This window comes from Scardinius erythrophthalmus (genome assembly GCF_964197995.2).
Source record: "Scardinius erythrophthalmus genome assembly, chromosome: 18".
NCBI lineage: Eukaryota > Metazoa > Chordata > Actinopteri > Cypriniformes > Leuciscidae > Scardinius > Scardinius erythrophthalmus.
This window is the reverse complement of record NC_138238.1, coordinates 28,843,299-28,864,771: the sequence shown is the minus strand read 5'-3', so window position 1 is coordinate 28,864,771 and position 21,473 is coordinate 28,843,299. Positions and strand designations below refer to the sequence as shown.

The window sequence follows — 21,473 nt, the reverse complement described above, 5'->3', positions numbered from 1 at the left end:
TTTATGAGTGTAAAATCAAGTGCAGCCAACCATGCATGACCAACCCAATCTCGTGAGAAAAGGTGGTGATTTCGTATGAATGATGTATACGATGTAATTCAAAAAGTAAGAACGAAGGTCCACCCCTAAACCTAATTGTCTCTGGGGTCTATGTGGGGTCAATGCAGATACAAAAATAGTTAATAATTGCCATGAGAGTGATGGAAATGATATACATATGATTAAGAGAGTGTGTTTATGTTAAGTCATGAACACTTGGCTAAATACCTGTTGATGCACTGCTTGATTTTAGTTTCGAATTGGATCTTAATGCTGAGATAGATCTAAAAAGGATCATAGGAAATGATGGTGTTCTTGTTCATGCCAAATCAATGTGTGTTCATTGTGACATTCTCTTCTTTAAGCCTCCCATGTTACAACACACCTCTAATGCTTGTACTAAATTAACCCTCCAGCACTCCTCTAACAACCCCCACCTATCAGAGGCCATTTGGCCCATCACTCACTCTAACTCTCTCACCTTCTCCACTCTCCTTATTCCACTGACCATGCATGTTCCAAAAACAGATCAACTTTTCATTTCAGTGCTACCCCCTACATATGCTAACCCCTCATGCTCCTTGCCCACCAAATAACCCCCCACATCTTCAAGTCTGAGACGCCGAAGACGTTCAACCCCTAGTCTATAACTCAGTCCTGCAAAGCCATACGCAACTGACTGGAATTTTGGGGTGTGGCGATGGGCAACTTTGACCAATAGGGCAGCTGGCAGCAGTATAAAACAGTGCACATGTGTGAATTTAATCGCTCTTTCTGTCAGTCCATCACTCCTGTACGGAGGGGGTCCAAGTAGCGGGGGGCAGATTTTGTAGTACAGCGAGTAACAAGAGCAATAAAGACTAAAAAGCACGGATAGACCTGTTTAACTAAGCTTTTGCTATTCGTAAAGATCCTTCACCCCTGACAGGATGGAGGACGCCTACGCCAAGTCCACGGCTGAATGTCTGGCCTACTTTACGGTTAATGAGACCACCGGGCTTACCCCTGATCAGGTCAAGAAGAACCTGGATAAGTTCGGCTTCAATGGTGAGATCAATGAGATGTCTTGAAGATGCATGCAGGGTTTAATACAAAGACAACCAAACACTCTAAATGATGGAAGCATTTATTTTTAGGAAGGCACACAGATAGACACATACAGTTAGTACAACAGAGCTTTTGGGTTAAATTTTTAAATAGTGAAAAAACAAATTGTATATACAATTGCATAGATCTTAGATAATCTTGATAATGGATGGTTTAGTATATTCTGAAATGTTCAGACTCTTCAGTAGCATTTAAAGGAACACAGATAGGTTGTGGCACAGACACTGAGAAGCTGGGATTGAAAATAGACTTTGGCAGAAGAGGAGAAGGGAAGAAAGACAGGTGATGGCACAACGGCCTTGCTTGGATATTTGAGAGGTCTTATTAGATTAGCAGTATTTCAGGCAGATGGGGGAAGGGAAGTTGGCATGAGAGATCAGATATGTTACTGGTATTACAAAGTCATGACTTAAAAACATAGCCACTTGTACAGAGAGGCCCTAGCATGCACAAGCACTTTTTACATTTCAAATATAATGATTACAAGTATTGGAAAGCAGGTTTCACATTACTGTTCAGGGGTGTATTTCTATTTAGGCTGTTATTATAATTATTATTATTAGTAGTAGTAGCATCAATAAATAATATTATTATTGTTGATATTTGCATAATTAAAACTTTTTAATTTAAGCTTTAGCGGGGATTTATATGTTCATTATTTAAACATTCAAATATTTCTCATATATGTATTCAAATATATTTGAATACACATGAATACTGAAGCTGGGACTGAATGTCAGCATTGCTTTCAAACTGTTCACATTTTAAAAGTTGAAATATGTGTTTATTTCCTGTCCAAAAGCTGTTTCAGTGTGAACATACTAATACTTGTATGTCATCTGCAAAATGATTGAAATGCCTCAGGTTCCTTTTTTATAATAATTTTCAAATGAAATCAATTAGAAATGGTAATGCCATAATAGCTCTTCTGGGATACAGTGAAAGAATGGCCAGAGTAAATGTTGTCTTGATTTCTGGTCAATTATTTATTTATTTATTTATTTATTCTTTCTTCTCTGTCTACTTTGTTTCTCAGAGCTGCCAGCTGAGGAGGGTATGTACAAACATATTGCTAATAAAGTAACAACATTAGAAATGAACAAAGTTCATATTAGTCATCAATAGAATCTCAAAATCTACTAAGTAACAACTGAACTATATTTCTGTTCCTTTTAGGAAAATCCATCTGGGAGTTGATCGTTGAGCAGTTTGAAGATCTGTTGGTCAGAATTTTGCTGCTTGCTGCCTGCATCTCTTTCGTAAGTTACTTAAAAGTGAATAATTCAAAAAAGACTGTAAATAAATCAGCAACCACAGAGCCAACAATCTCACCACATCTCACCAACAAAAAAAATTATTATTACCATATATTAGTGTCTCTTTGGTCCCAAAAAATATTTTAGGAATGTATATATTGAGCAGAAAGAGAGCATTACACACACATAAAAGGTTGGATATGGATATATATATATATTTTTTATTTTTATTTTTTTTTATTTTAGAACAAAATAGTTAAGTCGAAACCCAACAAAGGCATTAATGAGTATGGTGCCATAGTGATGTACATACAAAACATATCAAACACTTTGTTTCATGGGATTTAACCATATCTGTCAGCATATAGATACAGCATGACACACACTTTTAAACATACCCTTTCAATTTGAGTGGTGTGTCGTGTAATCAGCTGTTGTAACATAGTGTAGGTCGCCTTCCTGCACTTATTGCTGTAACATACACCACGGCCATTTATGGTGTTATGCAACAAGGTACACTTGGTAGTTTGCCCTTTTATTTAGCGCAAAGGTTATTTGTAAAGGTCTACATAGTAGTGTGAACAGTAAAGCATCAGCCTTAAGATTTGATAGCAGTATTACATATTCCAATGTAGCACCAAATAGTTTCCTATTGAGTTGATTGATCTTAATTTATTGTGTCAGGAAGCCATCGGGTGGTGTTATTTATCCCATAGTTTTCTAAGCAGGAAAGACTGGATGTTTGTAAGTTTTAGCGGTTATTAGGAGGTTAAAGGTGAACATGGGGGGTATTAATGTCCAACCCCCACCACACTGCGCCTCAACCAGCTGTTCGAATGGCCTTAGAAGGAAAATATTGAGGTGCTCAGAAGATGTGTGAGAGGGCGAAGGGGTTTATTTTAAGCAGGACTCAAGTTGAAGACAGAAACTCTATCCTTTGAAAAGGTCAGGATAGATGCATGAGAGGAAGGCAAGGGAGAGGAGATATAACTGCAGGCCTGTTAAGCAACCTTACCAATAGCATCATGATGTGAGAATAGTATTTCCCGTATTCATAAATAATATTTAGGATTGGCCTAGTGAGCCTCTAAGCCTTCCACTGGTCAATAAATCAAGAGTTTATACAAAGGTGGGAAATGTCTTTTTTATTTTCTCTGAAACCTTCATATTAATGGAATGATTGCCTAGAAATTGTAGCCAACTACATTTTGACACCAGATTTTACTCCAGATTATTGTCTTCCTTCATATTGTGTATGACACAATACTTTGAAAAATTACATTAGTCAAGTGCATTCTGAAAATATTTTAATTAAAAGTTATTTCAATATATTCCATTGATGATATAAGCTTATTAGAGTTCTAACTACATAAAAATTATTATATATATATATATATATATATATATATATATATATATATATATATATATATATATATATATATGAATAGTTCAGATGCAAAAGCCTCTAAGTGCCATCTGAAATTTTCTTCTAGAATGATCATTTTTATAAAGCTTGTATATTTAGGTTAATTAATTTCACTTAAATGACAATTAATAGGTAATTTGCATTGCCATTTAAGTGAAATTATTTAACTTAAATATACGAGCCTGATAAAAATGATCATTCTAGAAGAAAATTTCAGATGGCACTTAGAGGCTTTTGCATCTGAACTCTTCATATATATATTCAGTAGATATCACCAAGATGTGCAGTCTTAACACTATCTGCTGTAAGAGATGGAAATATAAACCCTAAATGGAAATCAAGAGCAATATGTATCTTGTGCTGGTCACATATGTCTGTATTTGTGTGTTTTTTTAGGTACTGGCCTGGTTTGAGGAGGGTGAAGAGACTGTGACTGCCTTTGTTGAGCCTTTTGTCATTTTGCTTATTCTCATTGCCAATGCCATTGTCGGTGTGTGGCAGGTAATGCACCAAATGTACACAGTTACTTAATCACAGAAGAAGATATAAGTAGATTATTGATTTCACAAAGTAAATGAAGTGAATGCATAACACATAGGCATCTGTATGCTCACCAAGCAAATGTATTGTCTGTCATACAGGAGCGTAATGCTGAGAGTGCCATTGAGGCTCTGAAGGAGTATGAACCTGAGATCGGTAAGGTCTACCGCACGGACAGAAAGAGCGTCCAGAGGATTAAGGCCAGAGAGATTGTCCCTGGTGACATTGTGGAGGTGTCTGGTATGTCTCCTTCATGTCATTCAATCTTTAATTTGGAATATACTGTGCACAGTTTGCATATTTTCTGAATGTATAGAGTCCCCTGTTGACCCATTATCCAGTATCTGTATTACACCAAAAGGATTTGAAATTATTATTTTGAGTGTTGAGGTATATGCAGAAGTGATACAGCCAGGCCAGATGAGATTGATGCTGTCAGTCTATCTTGGGTCCTGAAGGAAAAGTTTAATGGTAGAAAGATACTACTGTAAAATTATGCTCAATCTTGGATATAAGTTGTATTACCTGGTTTGCACACTACAAACCCTGCAAAGCAAGTTTGATTAACAGAAGCAACAAGGTGTGAAATAGTATATGGCTACATAGTGTGTGGTAAAGAACTACTCACAGTATTACATTTATAGTTTGAGGTAGCATGTCTAGGTCATTATGATATAGTTCTCCACAAATCATGTGGCATTACTGCCACTGGCACAGAGCCTACATACACTATAATCTTTGTGATCCATGGCTATATATTCACATCATATATGTTTAGTAATTTCAAGTATCCTGTAGGTTAGATTTTTGGTTCAGGCTCTTTTTGTTGCAGCACTGGTCATGAATCACCACGATTTTCCATACTGAATACTCTCTCTTTCCTCTTCCCTAGTCGGTGATAAAGTTCCTGCTGACATCAGGCTTACTTCTATCCGATCCACCACCCTTCGCGTTGACCAGTCCATCCTTACTGGTTAGTGCTTTTAGCTTGTGGGGTCCTAGGTGTGATTGTGAAATTTAGCCCACTGGTGTCAAAATTGTCAGAACATTATATAACCACTACAAACATGACAAGTGGTTTCTTTTGAATGGAAAATAATTTGTAAAGCAGCTGTAGGCTGCTTTAGAAGCAGCTGTGCTGCTCTGCATCCCTCTGTTTTCCAGTGTATTGAGAACAAAAATGTTCTCACATCTGTAGTTACATTGAGATCATTATACTGTATGTGAACCTTCTCTCAGGACTCCCTCAACACAGCGGGACAATTGGTGACCAAAACTCTGCTGTAAATATTCTTCATAGGAAGATTATCCCCATGATTACGTAGCTTTTTTGGGATAAACCTTTGGGAAGTTTGTAATTTTGAGGTTATATTTTATTGTATTTGTATGTAAATGTAAATGTGGTAATCTTTTTGCATAGGTGAGTCTGTCAGTGTGATCAAGCACACCGATGTTGTCCCCGACCTTAGAGCCGTCAATCAGGACAAAAAGAACATGCTTTTCTCTGTGAGTTTTCATCGATACAATCCTCCAGCTATACAGATTAGTTTTCTACCTCTCCAATTAGCTACATTCCTCCATACACACAAGGTTCTTGAACAAAGTTCCTCTCAATTATTACCCTAACCTTAACCCAACCTGGTGACCGTGATTTCGGCCAGTAGGATGTGCTTTTGGAAGGTTAAGTAGATAAGAAAGTTGTTCAAACCCTAACACACCAGCCTAATCTCAATATCTTAATAATCAAAAGAAATATTGTTCCAAGAACAAGAATTTGATTCAGGAAAAAATACTATTTGGGTAAATCATTAGTTTCTTCTCCCACCTGTAGGGCACAAACATTGCTGCTGGCAAGGCTATTGGAGTCGCTGTCGCTACTGGTGTAGCCACTGAGATTGGTAAAATCCGTGACCAGATGGCTGCCACAGAGCAGGAGAAGACCCCTCTGCAGCAGAAACTGGATGAGTTTGGTGAGCAGCTCTCTAAGGTTATCTCTCTGATCTGCGTTGCTGTCTGGATGATCAACATCGGTCACTTCAATGACCCCGTCCATGGTGGATCCTGGATTCGTGGTGCTGTCTACTACTTCAAGATCGCTGTTGCTCTGGCTGTGGCTGCAATCCCTGAGGGTGAGCATGATAACACTTGCAACACATATCTCAAAGTTTTTTTTTCGTTTATTAAGTAATACCCACTATGCCCACAAGTGGGCTAAAACCTTGTCCTTTAGTCTATACTTTACATGAAGCATAGTTACTATCTAAATCTATCAAGAGTATCAATATTATTGACAGACATTAATCCATCCAAAAACTCCTATCCTCTTGTCAGGTTTGCCTGCTGTCATCACCACCTGCCTGGCTCTTGGTACCAGACGTATGGCCAAGAAAAACGCCATTGTCCGTTCACTGCCCTCTGTGGAGACCCTGGGCTGTACCTCTGTCATCTGCTCTGACAAGACTGGCACCCTGACCACCAATCAGATGTGTGTGACCAAAGTAGGTGTTGCATGTACAAGCGTCCACTAAGAAATAATGAAGCTATTGCTAATACTGATATACTGTAGTCTTAAAGGGGAAGTGTGTAACTTTTCCAGTGTTGAAAAACGAAATCTTGTCACAATTTAAAGGTAGGGTAGGCAATTTCGGAGCGGCTAACAATATCGAGCTAGCTTTGAAAGCATAAGGTCCCACCCTCCCTTCAGTACGCTGTCCAAAGCCACGCATCCTCTAAAACACATGAACGCAAAACGCACACACAGCTGTAGCAGAGTCTGCAAAGTGTCACGGGAGACAGCATTAAACTACCTCACGTCTCAAATCACATAACATTACAATGATAATGAACATACACAACTCAAAGAGCACTGACCTGTACCACCTCACTGCTGCACATTCATTTCGGGATTGATAGTGTTGCCATTGAAACACATTCTGAGAATGTGAACAGCTCCCAGTAGAATGTCACAGGTTGCCATCTCTTAATTTACGGCATGAACGCAGCATAAGCTTGTTATTTTGTACAACAGGAACTGTAAAAGGCAGCTGCTGTTAGTTTGTGTTACTCTGTGGCTGTCTCTGTCTACAACCATAGCATGAAACACGCTGATGATGTGTAATGTCTGAGCAAACAGGGTGCACAGCGGAGTGCAAATACATACATTGACAGGCAGGCAGGCATTGTATAGAACGAACATTTTATGGTCCTACTACGCCTTCCACAGAAGATATATATTTAGACCATTTTACTAAATGATTGCTTACAGGATATGAAGAGACTTTCAACCAGCATAACAAAAAATGTTTCTGGAAAAAAACGTATACCTTGCCTTTAATCTGTCATTAGTAGGCTAACTTCCACAATTCACTTTCAAAACATAGTTAAGAAGATAACATTTACACGTTTAAGCGGTCTGATTTGCCAACCCAGTGTTAAGAGTTTGTGGATGGTATTCCTATATTTTGAGCAATGGAAAAAGAAATAGGTGTGTTTGGAAATAGGACCTAGACACCTAGAAATATGTGTGTTTGGAAACCTTTTTCTAAAGCACATTATTTTTGCATTTTCGTTGGGTGTTGCAATTGGTGCAGAAATTACACACTTAACCTTTGAACATAAAGTATAAGTCTTCACATGTATATATTAATATGGACATATTATTACTTTCAGACTAAGATGAAATTGTTTATCATTACAGATGTTCATCATTGATAGAATTGAGGGTGATCACGTTGATCTTAACTGCTTTGATATCTCTGGCTCCAAGTACACACCCGAGGGTGAGGTGTAAGTACACAATTAAAAACTTCCCCTAAAATGCTCCTTTTTATTATCAGGCTATCAACAAGTTGAAGTCATAAATGTAATATGAGTGGCATCTTGTTTTCAGCACAAAAGGGGGTGCTCGTGTTGACTGCAGTCAGATTGACGGTTTAGTTGAGTTGGCCACCATTTGTGCCCTGTGTAACGATTCCTCCCTTGACTACAATGAGGTGAGAGACACTTACTCTTTTATACTTCATTCCTCCATTCTCTTATTTATTTTTGTCCCAAAAAAAACCCTGTAATCTTCCTTTGTGTTACAGTCCAAGAAGATCTTTGAGAAGGTCGGTGAGGCCACTGAAACTGCTTTGTGCTGCTTGGTTGAGAAGATGAATGTTTTCAAGTCCAGCGTCAACAACCTGTCCAAGGTTGAGAGAGCAAATGCTTGCTGTAGTGTAAGTATAGGTGTACCTTCCTAAAACATCAGTAATGTAGCTTGGAGCTGATTGTTATGTAACTCAAATCTGTTTCCATTTTCATCTTGTGCAGATTATTAAGCAGCTAATGAAGAAGAACTTCACTCTGGAGTTCTCCCGTGACAGGAAATCTATGTCTGTGTACTGTACACCTACCAAGGGTGATGCAGGCGCCAAAATGTTTGTGAAGGTATGCTATTTCACCATCATGTGTCTGTCTCAAAAAAATGTCATGGTTTCTTGGAAGTTCCTTGCAAATAAAATGGTATATGATATGGTACAGTGGTGTATATAAATGAAAGTACCATGGTATTGCTAATCCAGTACAACACTGTACCATGGTACCATCAGTTTTTTGGTTGTTTTTTTTTTTGGTTGTTTTTTGTAAGGATTTTAAAAAGTAAATTGTCACAAAAAATAAAATATTGATGGTGATCTTCTCCTAATAATAGACATATCTTCTGAATCCTCTTTTTTTTTAGGGTGCTCCAGAGGGTGTGATTGACAGGTGTGCCTATGTACGTGTTGGTGCTACTCGCGTACCCCTGACTGGAAATGTAAAGGAGAAGATCTTGGCTACCATCAAGGAATGGGGTACTGGCCGTGACACTCTGCGTTGCCTGGCACTGGCCACCAGGGACACTCCCCTGAAAGTCGAGGAAATGGTCCTTGAGGATTCTACTAAATTTGCGGACTATGAGGTGAACATCAAAACTAGCTAAGAAGGCTGCCAACCTATGGCCAAAACAGTTACTTTTTAGGATTTTTTTTTTATATATATAACTGAACAGCATGTCATCCGAGTTTGTATTGTGGCTTTAAATATGGACAGATACTTGAATGTGTCATTATAATATTAACTTTTTTCCAAAATCAAGCTCACACAGAGTTCAGTTTGTTTCAATGAGGTTTTGCCTAAAGTTTGAGAATCCATTGGAGTTACAAATTTAGTCACAACATTTAATTGGTTAAATATTTGTAAAACTCAGATACAAATGTAAAAGGTGACAGACAGCACTGATTTATGAAAAATGAGAATGGCGATATGCTCCAGCTATGCTGCCCTACAAAGCAAAAAGGCAGTAACTACGCAGAGTGCAGAACTGAAAAAAATGACTTTAAAGTTATCCTGTCATCCAGCCTAAGTAGTTGTAGGTAGATTATTGGACGTGGCTGTTTTGTTACTTTATATTAGCTTATTCTTTGTACATATTAATCCTCGTATTTAATTTGATATTTTACCCCTATTTTGCAGTTACTGTATTCTTGATTTGTAATACTTACCAAAAATGTGGCACCATTCCAAGGAAAAAGGCAGTAACTACAGATTTTCCAAAAACTATTTTGCCACAACTTGGGCTCTGGGTGTGTTAGATACACTGTATTTGAAATAATTGGAACCATTTGTTTTCCTGAACATGGATATACCAAACACAAACTAATTTGACCATTTTAGGTCAATATTTTCCACCCGGAAGCTGTTCTGGTGCTGAAACGGCTGCTTAAAGTCTCACATTGCTAAGGTGTATCAAGGCCCAAATGGGGACAATTTATTTTGAATAGGACCACATTATTATGTGTGAGTATTAGATTAATGTGTGTCTGGGGGTGTTTCTGTATCTGTAATGTAGTATCTGCTATACCTACAAATCACATTAATGTTAAAGCACTGCAAAACAACTTTTCTTTGGAGCAATATAGGCAAGTTAAACTCCAATTCAACAGAGCAAAACAAAATAATTTTGCTTAAGTGTTTCTAAAGCTTTTCAAACTCTTATGATGATAACTAAGATAAACAAGCTGATGATTTTATATGGTGCAGTATCTGTTTCAGTAGGTTTATAAACACAAAGTACTGAATGAAATGAATACATGGGACAGATATTTCAAATTAGTAAACATACATTTAATAATAGATTGTTTATATAAATCTATGATATATAAATCTCTATATATGAATAAAATAATAATAATGATAATAATAATAATAATAATAATAATAATAAATCAGCTGTGTGTGTTCACCATGGAAACAGTAACTTCACTGCGCAGCAACACGGTTATTTTTTGTTAGGTAAAACATAACAAGAATACAGTAATGGATGTTACTGTACTCATGCTTTGTTTCACTAGGGCTTTTTGCAGTTACTGTACAAACGACTACCATTTTTCTCCAAAACGACACACATTTGAGATAAGATGTTTTGTCACATAACAAAGGATGCCTTGAATGTCATGAAAATGATAATAACAAATTTTTGACCAAAAATGCAGTTACTGCCTTTTTGTTTTGTAGGGCAGTATGGTGGTCCAGCAAGAATGATGTATTAGGGTTAAATGAACAGGCTAAGCTATATAAAATCTTTGACTTTACAAATCTTTGACTTGCTACATCTTCTGTGTCTTGTTCAGACTGACTTGACCTTCGTTGGCTGTGTTGGTATGCTGGATCCCCCCCGTAAAGAGGTTTCTAGTTCCATTCTACTGTGTAAGGCTGCTGGCATTCGTGTTATCATGATCACTGGTATGTTTTTTTTTTTATCCATCCTCTCATCAATCATCTCTTTCAATCTTGCTACAACACCTGACCTGTCCTCCAAATAAATAAAAAAAATCATAAAAAAACGTTAACCCTCAGGTGACAACAAGGGCACCGCTGTGGCCATCTGCCGTCGTATTGGCATCTTTACCGAGGATGAGGATGTAACTGGCAAGGCTTACACTGGCCGTGAGTTTGATGACCTGCCCCGTTCTGAGCAAAGTGAGGCTGTCTGTAGGGCATGCTGCTTTGCCCGTGTTGAGCCCGCCCACAAGTCTAAGATTGTTGAGTTCCTGCAGGGCTATGATGAGATTACTGCTATGGTGAGACATACGTACACTTGCATGTTACAAGCCAACATCCACAACACTATATCACATGAGACCTGCATTTAAGATGATACAGTAATATTGTTATCTTTGCTCTAGACTGGTGATGGTGTCAACGATGCCCCTGCCTTGAAGAAGGCAGAAATTGGCATTGCCATGGGCTCTGGCACTGCCGTTGCCAAGTCAGCCTCTGAGATGGTCCTCGCCGATGACAACTTCTCTTCTATTGTGGCAGCTGTTGAGGAAGGCAGAGCTATTTACAACAACATGAAGCAGTTCATCCGTTACCTGATTTCTTCCAATGTTGGAGAGGTCGTCTGGTAAGAATTCATGGCATTTTTTAAAACCATGTCTAATGTTATCATGTATGCTCACACACAGAAGTGGATTTGAGTACTTTACTACTATACTTGAGTATTATTTGGGGGAATCGGTTTACTTTGAGTTCTGTTAAAACATACTTGTACTTAGTTACATTTACATGGTAAAAAAAATAATACTTTTTAATCCTTTACAAGTTGATGTAGACTTAAAAGTACAAAGTACATATCACACGACTTAAATCGTTTCGCAATTAAAGAGAAGTGTGAAAGACGAGGCTAAGTGATAACAGAATGTTAATTTTTGGGTGAACCATCCTTTCCAGACACAAACGTTAAAATAGAATAATTGGAGTTTTATAATAACCAATGCTGTAGATGGATGAACTTGAGTCAAGTGTGAACACAGCTTATGATTAGTTGATTATTATTCTAAAACTCACAATATTTAAATGTCAAACTACTGTAAAATAATCAGAACAATGAGAAAATAGTCATTTTTGACAAATTTCTTTACAAAGTTTTTGCATCAAAAATATTAAAATATCAAAATCTCTTATGCCTCTTGTTTTCAAAAGTCAGTTTAAAAACACTTCACATTTTCAACTTTGAAATCCTCAAGGACAATAAAATCTGGAAACTTTATTTACTTTCACTAATTTTTTTATGGGTAGGTACATTTAATTGAGTAAAAATTTTGATATAGTCCCTAGTGAAAAATATATATACTAAAATCTATTTGAAATAAAAATAATTATGCTAAGTATACAACAAATAAATTTACATTTTTATCTGCTTAAATTATATACTATGCAAATGTACTTTTTGTATACTTAATTGGTATACTTAAAGTCTGCTAAATTTGAACAACTAATTTTGTATTTGTAAATGTACTTTAGTTATCCAGAAATAGTGCTGAGGTTCAACTAAAGATATACCTAAGTATGCTAAAGTGGAACTATTGCAGGTGTACTTTAGATACACTTTAAATATTTTGCATTTAAAGACTGATATTATACAGAGATCATACTATCCATATACTAGTAGTGATATTAAAGACATTTTAGGCTTAATATTAAGATATGTGTATTGTGCAATAAAGAAGTACTCCAAATAAAGTTTAATTATAATATTTATATCAGTAAGTCTCAAGCAATATGTCAGTAAATATGTTAATGGATTTGTAGTATACTTAGTATGAAATAAATGTATTTTAAATACATTTTGGTGTAGGTTTTCTTTTCACTAGGGGTATACGTACTTTAACTTAAGTACTGTTAAGCACTGTTTACACCCCTTCTCACATGTGACATTCTTCTCATTTCTTTTAGTATTTTCCTGACTGCTGCTCTTGGTCTGCCTGAGGCTCTGATCCCAGTCCAACTGCTTTGGGTGAACTTGGTGACTGATGGTCTGCCCGCCACTGCCCTGGGCTTCAACCCCCCTGATCTTGAGATCATGGGCAAGCCTCCCCGCTCTCCCAAAGAGGCCCTGATCTCTGGCTGGCTGTTCTTCAGATACATGGCCATTGGTGGTTGGTATCCTTGCTATTTCTGTGGAATATTACTCATATTTTCGGGTCAGAGTTTTGGTGTTACTCTAACGACTTGACTGTCCTCAGGATATGTGGGTGCTGCCACCGTGGGTGCTGCCGCCCACTGGTTTCTGTATGATGAGGAGGGTCCTGGTATCACCTACTACCAGCTGGTGAGCAATATCTCCATCATATAATTATTATTTTAATATAACATGGAAAGAAAGCTTCTTTATCATATCTGTTCATGTCTGCTAATTTATCTTCCTGCTGTAGTCTCACTTCATGCAGTGCCACGAGGAGAATGAGGACTTCGTTGGCATTGAGTGTGAGGTGTTTGAGGCTGCTGCACCCATGACCATGGCTCTGTCTGTCCTGGTCACAATTGAGATGCTCAACGCCCTCAACAGGTTACATCTTCACTGCAGTTTTTGTCTAATGCAGTCGATTTTCAGTATTTAACTAAGTATATGTACAGTGTAATTTCAATTTCAATAATCTTTTCACAGAACAAGCCACAATGCATTATGGGAATTTATTTCTGTCAAAAATTGCCATCATTTCCTCACCCTTCAGTTGTTCCATCCAAACCTGTATGAATATCTTTTTTCTGATTAACACAAAAGAAGATATTTTGAAGAATATGAGTTTCTGGTCCCCATTAACTTCCATAGTACAGAAGAAAAAAATACTATGGAAGTCAATGGGGCCCCACAGCTGTTTGGTTACCGTCATTCTCCAAAATATGTTCAGCAGAAGACACAAATTCATGCAGGTTAGGAACAACTTGAAGGTGAGTAAGATGCGTGTAAGTGAGTAACCTAAGATGCATTACAATGCTGTCAGGTTTTGGAACAAAGCTAATGTTACCCTGACATTGATGGTGGTAATAAGTATTCCTCTCTGTGTCTTTCTCATTAGTTTGTCTGAGAATCAGTCCCTTCTGCGCATGCCCCCATGGAGTAATGGCTGGCTGATTTCTGCCATGACCCTCTCCATGTCCCTCCACTTCATGATCCTCTATGTGGACCCCCTGCCTGTACGTCTCTCACCTTTATGTTGTCCTGTTCATTATATTTGACTATATCTCTACACTGGCCACAACCTTCCTATTCCTATTACAGATGGTTTTCAAGTTGACTCATTTGAACGTGGGACAGTGGATGGTGGTACTGAAGCTTTCTTTCCCTGTTATCCTCATTGATGAGGTGTTGAAGTTCGTCGCCCGTAACTACGTAGAGGGTGAGTTCTCAAACAAATGTAAATATGCATGTTCACATAATTATAAAATAACATGCATTTAAGTAAACATATTTTAAATGTAAAATTACATTCACTCTCATACTCTATTCAAACTTACAATCTTATACTGTTTATTCTGACTTTTTTCTGAATGAAACTTAATGATTTACTCCTTTAACTTAACTTTAATCGAAATTTTCTTTGTCAATTTATTATATATTAATTGCACAATCTTTTTTCTCAATACAACTTGGTTGCACTAAAAAGCTAGTTTTTGATCCCACACTCATCGTTCTTCTATGCTTTATCTTATCTCTCACACTCTAATTTATTTCCCACTAACCATACTATTCATTTCTAGCCTAAACAGTCTCACCTCACAGTTTTCAAGTAACAGAAGCAAGGTATCCAATACCCCTCTCGTAACTGTTGTACTTGTCTTTATATATGTTTGCGTCTCTATACTTGTGCATGTTTAATGTGTGGGTTGGTGTTGCTTTGAGAGAACGTGGTCTTAAATTGGTCTGTAATTAATCATGCATGGAGTACCTGTGAAATGCATGCTGAACTTTTCATTTGTCTTCCTCAGTGGGAAGGGTTTCATCTAGTTCAAAGGTTGCACCAACCTGTGATTGCATTGTCAGCTCAATGTAAAAACATCTGCATCTTGAAATTGATTGATTTTTACTAAGTGAGAAGTTATATTTTACATCAAATACACTATAAACTAACTTGCATAAAATATAAACTAACTACTAGTTAAATGGCATGTTACACAGTGGATATGCAATGTGCATTTTGTTAACCCTAAAGATAACCCTAAAATCTGATTAACTGAGAGGAATGTTGTTCCAGGACCATTAAGGATGATCCAGGAATGTCCTATTTGGGTAAATCATGTTCTAAGAACATGTTTGGTTGTGTAAATCATGTTGAACTCAAATATTATATTTGTAATATGTTTCAAGATACAGTGTTGTGAATTAATACATTCATTTATAGTACAATAATATGTATTGTAGTAATGTAAGGGAATGTGGCTGTTGAGTCCAATAAAAAGGTAACTGGGATTTGTTTAAGATAAAAGTTTTTTTAGGCATGTGTTAAATTGTTTTTGTATTGTTTGCAATGTGAAGATGAGGCTTTGTGATATATTCTTGTTGATGTTGTAGTGATGTATGTATTTCGATACATATTGTATCGTGAGGTAGTGAACGATACCCATAACAGAGGTTCACAATGACATTTAGTGCTGCTTAATATTTGCTCAGTATTGACCTTCTGTTTATTAAAACTCCTCTTTTTGTGATTCCTAGGTAAATGTGAGATGTAAAGACAAAGATGTGGGAGTGAAAGAAACGGAAGATGAAGAAGAGAATAGGAAGAGAATGAATGAGGAAAAATGGGATTACATTATTTACATCTATTGAGACAGAAGCTGTCATGAGCCCATCCACAGAATGGAGAGCACAAAATTATTGGAATATATATATATAAAAAAACACACAGAAAAAATAAACAATACTAAGTTTAGGAACAGAGATTAATATATAGGTCAGCCCTTACAAATTAGTGTTTGAATGATGAATTGTTTTATTCTTAAAATAAGTGTATTAAACATTTTTTGTTAAAATTGTATACCATTTTACAGCCTTTTATTTCGCTTAATTCGATCTCTACATATACCTTCACATTTTGTTTTAATTCCATTCCTTTATTTACCTTCAAGGGGCATCTTCCCCAATAAAGTCATGAACGTGCCAATTATTTGGTAATTAATGATAATTATTATCATTAATTATTTTTCTCAGCTTTGAATAAATATATGGGTCAATGACGTGGCGTGTCAATTCTGGTGTCCAAAGCATATTCATAATATTAAAAATGTATACATTTTTAAATGCACTTCATTAAGTGACTCAATTTCCCCCTCTTTAATTACTCATGTGAGAATTTATTATAAATAATTAATCTTTAAAGAACTATTGAGCTCAAAAGTCCCAAAATGTCATTCCGAGTAACTGTCCCGGCTTAAAATCTGAATACAAAAAATACGACAAAAATGTAAAAAATATAAATAAAAGTATTTAAAATCTACTTGGGCATAATTGTATTGATGTTTCCAACGATACCTACAAATATAGTGATAATACTAAGCTTATTTAAATTTTTATGACAGAAAGACTTTTGTCTCCAAATTGTGATTTCTCTAATGTCAGTCCTGGATAACAGACATCAATGACCATTTTACAACATAATGCATTTTGGTATGTCATGTGACATAATATTGTACCAAAAAGAAGACCCTGAAGGAGCACCAGAACATGTGCAAGTGTCTCTTAAAATGTTGATATTTTGACCTTTTCGGTCACTGGTGCACTTTGTAGCAGTGTCCTTTTGGATAACACTAATAAAACATTTATAATGTTTTTATATTAAAAAAACGATCTATTTGATCTAAAAGATTACCTTAAGCGATGATAGCTAAGTTGTAGTTTTCCATAGTTGGTTAAGTTAGTGCCTGATTATAAAGAAAAATATTTGTTTTGTCATTCCTGGATAACAACATATTTTTTTGCTGTCATTCATCTTGATTTCATATGATTCAATGAGTCACATGAGTCATTATCATTGAATTGAATTTTGTAATGTTAATGGTAAAATCATGAATAATGTAATCAAATTTATTAATATATCAACATTTTATTAAAGCTTTAGTATAGCTTCTGTTGTTTTAAGGTCAATTCTGTCCTTCCAGATGTCTCTGTCTAATAAAGAGAGGCAGAGACGGTTCAAAGCCAGGATAAACGCAGATGCAGAAGCTAGGGCTGAGTAACTTGGAAAAAAGAGAGCAAGGTATTATAGTGATGACTCAGTGGAGTGATAATGTATTAGTAACAAGCAAACTTGAAATATTAATCGAAATAGGTTCACACTCCTATAAACATTCCTTTAATCTAAATGCGTAATACGCATGTGCACGCCATCAGCGTTCTCACAGGTTCGCGTTTTTAAAGTTTGCGCAGAGAGAACTAAAGGGTTTTCTGTTAGAATGGTGTCGTGTTAGCGGCCCCTAAGTTAATAACTAATGATCTTTGCGACGGAAGTGAATCAATCAAAACTAACTTTAGCTGGACAATAACTTTATTCTAGAGCTGATGTAAAGCCAAAACAATCTCTGTTACTTTAATCTCCTATTATCACTGTAAAGCTACTTTGGAACAATCTAAATTGTTAAAAGCGCTGTATAAATTAAGGTGACTTGACTCATTTGCAATAAGCCTAAGGGCCCTATCTTGCACCCAGCGCAATTGACTTTGTACACCGACGCATTTATCATTCCTACTTTGCACCCGACGCACAGCAGACTTTTCCCTCCACAAACGCACGTCGGTAAATTAGGGAATGAACTTGCGCTCCCAGCGGTTCAGCGGAAAGAGGAGGCGTGTTCCGGCACAAACGTTCCCTGGTGCTATTTTGCAGTTTCAGAAAACAATTCCGCCACTGACTTTAGACTAGGTTTTTCCTGGTCAGTGGCGGAATTGTTTTCAGATGCTATTTTAAGGGCGTATGCTTGGCCATAATGTAGCGTGTGCACAACGCACATACACTTTACTTCTCTCATCTACACAGACGCAGCAGTTCACATTTTTGCAAACCATACATAATTACAAGGAAAAATATTCCACATGAGGGAAATCATTGTGGTGCCCATGAAGATTTGAAAAAATAGGCATAAATCTAGCTTACACATTTACCCAAATTATCATACGCCTGTTTAACCGAAGCTAATTTGGGTGTGTTTCTCCATCCCCAATGTCACTTCTCTGTGTTTTACGGCCCTGATGAGAACGTCGGTCTCCTCGCTGTGAACCGCTCCTGGTGTGCGCCTGGCAAATCCGCCGTTATAATAGCGATCCGCCATGGAACAAGCGCGCCTGCTCTTAAAGGGAACGTGAGATGACGTTCTGATTGGTTTATTTCACGTTACGCCCAAACCACACCTATGAATAATGAAGCTACTTCAGACCAACCCATTTTAGATTTGCGCCTGGCACAAGAGTCATTTATCCCGCCGGTATAATAGCAACAGCGCCCGAGACCCGCCCATAAAGTTACTTGCGTTTTGCGTTTGATACTTGCGTTTCAGATCGTTAAAATGGGGTCCTAAATGTTTTAGCTGTATAATGTGTTGGACTATACCCTTGGCCATTGTTTATTAAGCATTATAATTTTACAAATTTACTAAAATTTTTACAGATTTTTAAATCATAAAAAACTTGTCAGTGTCTCTTACTTTGTTTCAAGTTTGAGTGTTGGAAAGAAAAATGATACTGAGGATGGTTTTTATGGTAATAATATTGCAGAATGTCCTTCCGGCTAACAGTTTGTCATTCTGGCTAACAATGACACGGGCAATTATTTTAACCCATATTTGTGTGTTAGATTACATAACTCAGTTTTTTGTTGAGTTAATGATAAAACAAATTTTATTTACCTTATTGGAAAACATTTTTAAACATTTTGCAGGTTTTTTTATTTATTTGGTTCTGAATTTTGAGTTATCAGCAGCCAAAAATGAGCCCATGTCTATATGAAATCCCAAATTGATTATATTAATTGTGATTAAAATGTAGTTTTCCGAGCACTAATTGTTTGTTGAGCTCCAAATATGGAGATCAGTACATTTGTATATGCCAACAATGGTATAAATATAGTTAATTTAAAAATTCATTACGTTACCCAGGAATGACATTTTCATGGGGAAAAATATCTGATTCACCCAAAAAATGATTCATTAAATTTTTTAAATGTGTAAATATCATTGCATTACATACACAACACTCCAATAAGTATAGAAAGTCCTACAATTTAAATTTTTTACCAATTTTATTTTCCTTCACATTTTAAATCCTTATCCGTCATTCACCCATATAAACATGGTGATATGAATGATGTGCATTGAAGACACAATGGATGCACACATCTACATAAATTGGTGAAGCAAAGTTGTGTTTAAAAAACAAATCAGGTCTTGAGGGGGACACATGGTTACACGTTGTTTGTCACTGCAATGACAATCAGTTGTCCATCCGTCTCCCTGTAGCACGGTCTTAGGTGTCTTTGCATTACAGACATTGCAGTTTATAGGGATGCACTTATGTATCGGTCAAAACAATCGGTATCGTCTGTTAAAATAAATTATTTTCAGTATTGTTTAAAAACAGGCCGATTATATCCTGTCAATCAAAAGGGGCGGGAAAATGTCAACATGCAACACATACTGTGTGAGAAGAAAACGTCTTGTGTTAAATTTAGGGAAAGTTAATGCAACAATAACGTATTAAGTAAAAAAAAAAAAACAGTGACGTTAAAGCAGGTTTTATTTTGACCCTATGAATCCCCGTAGTTCAAGCCAGGGTTGCCAGGTCCACAGTTTTTCATTACACCAAACATTATTTGTAGCTCCCCTTCCATCCAATAATTGCAAAGAGGGCTGCCTCTCCGACTAGAATGTCCTTCAAAACGTCTGAGTACAATATGTTTTCCGTTTTTTGATTATTCAGACGTTTTGTTGGATATTCTAGTCAGAGGGGCAGCGTGTAATAGGCTACTAGTAATGAGGAATGATTTAGTCCAGCAGGTGGCAGTTATGTATTGTATAAAATTAAGTGCATTTGCTAAGAAAGGAGAGTTGTAATTTGTATATGCTGTGTGTTCCACGTGGAATAAAGACAGTAGCACCTCACTGCAGTACACGAGATCCAGGGGGTGGAGTTGGATCCAGATATAAGGGGTGGAGATTGGTAGGTTTAGGGGTGGGTTTAGGGATCAGGGGGTGGAGATGGAAAAATTTGATGCTCACTGTTTGTCAAAGAAGAATGAGACATATGAACAATATGTATTCAGATCGCGAATGCAGCATGAAGGAGAGGCTTTTGATTGCTTTCTTAAAGACCTCAAGATAAAGGCAAAAACGTAACAAAAAAATAATAATTAATTGAGAGATTCATTGATTCGAGATCAGATTGTTTTTGTATGAGAAGAAACTGGGAGAAAGATTGTTACGAGAATCATAACTCACCTTGGATTATGCTGTCATATTGTGCCAATCCGGTGAATTAGCGAGACTGTAAGTGCAGCAGTTTGATGTGGCTAATTCTTCAGCGATGTCATCTCAGAGTGCAGAGGTAAGAGGTTAGAGGTAATGACAACGAAACATTTCCTTGCAAATGTGGGACCAAACATAAGTTTAGACAGTGCCCTGCCTTTGGTAAAAGATGTGCAATTGTCACACACAAAATGAACACACGGATCCATGAACCGTGACATCAATACCCCGAACCACTTTACAAAAATTTGCTTTTCAAAAGACAAAAAAATAAAGTGCATGTTGTGGAGGATGCAGATGACAGTGACACCTTGAATGATTAATTTTATGTGCAGATGGTTTCCGAAGAGTATACAAATCAGGATGATGCAAAATGGGTATCCACTGAGAATTCAATTAAGTCTTCCAAGTGGATTCTTCCTCTTGTGGCTAATGGGACAATAGTGCCTTTTAAATTAAACAATGGTGCAAAAGTTAATTTAATTAACATCAGAGATAATAATAATAATAATTCATTACATTTATATAGCGCTTTTCTCGACACTCAAAGCGCTTTACATAGAAGGGGGGAATCTCCTCAACCACCACCGATGTGCAGCATCCACCTGGATGATGCGACGGCAGCCCATGTTTCAAACTTTAGTTAGTGTGTAATGTTGCTGTTAGAGCATAAATAATATCTGTAAAATTATAAAGCTCAAAGTTCAATGCCAAGCGAGATATTTTATTTAACTGAAGTTGACTACATAAAACGGCTCGTTTGGACTACATCCCTCTACTTCCTTCAT

At 36.8% G+C, this 21,473-nt stretch overlaps 1 protein-coding gene across 1 annotated transcript; it reads left to right on the top strand.

The window, feature by feature from the left end:
- The first annotated feature begins 806 nt into the window (after positions 1-806).
- On the top strand, positions 807-16,211 carry atp2a1l (ATPase sarcoplasmic/endoplasmic reticulum Ca2+ transporting 1, like). Its single transcript, XM_081392323.1, has 24 exons — positions 807-1,086; positions 2,183-2,200; positions 2,323-2,405; positions 4,228-4,332; positions 4,473-4,611; positions 5,264-5,344; positions 5,792-5,877; positions 6,203-6,500; positions 6,703-6,869; positions 8,069-8,157; positions 8,261-8,363; positions 8,457-8,588; positions 8,683-8,799; positions 9,092-9,310; positions 11,022-11,133; positions 11,248-11,471; positions 11,577-11,797; positions 13,129-13,331; positions 13,419-13,504; positions 13,608-13,741; positions 14,253-14,370; positions 14,456-14,573; positions 14,935-14,977; positions 15,890-16,211. The coding sequence occupies exons 1-23, from the start codon at positions 969-971 to the stop codon at positions 14,937-14,939; spliced, it is 2,976 nt and encodes a 991-aa protein (XP_081248449.1). The 5' UTR covers positions 807-968; the 3' UTR covers positions 14,940-14,977; positions 15,890-16,211.
- Positions 16,212-21,473: the final 5,262 nt, after the last annotated feature.

Coding starts and splice junctions, on each gene's coding strand:
- atp2a1l (XM_081392323.1), top strand. CDS start 969: ATGGAGGACGCCTACGCCAAGTCCACGGCTGAATGTCTGGCCTACTTT. Junction 4,333..4,472: donor CCATTGTCGGTGTGTGGCAG/GTAATGCACCAA, acceptor TCTGTCATACAG/GAGCGTAATGCTGAGAGTGC. Junction 8,364..8,456: donor CCTCCCTTGACTACAATGAG/GTGAGAGACACT, acceptor TTTGTGTTACAG/TCCAAGAAGATCTTTGAGAA.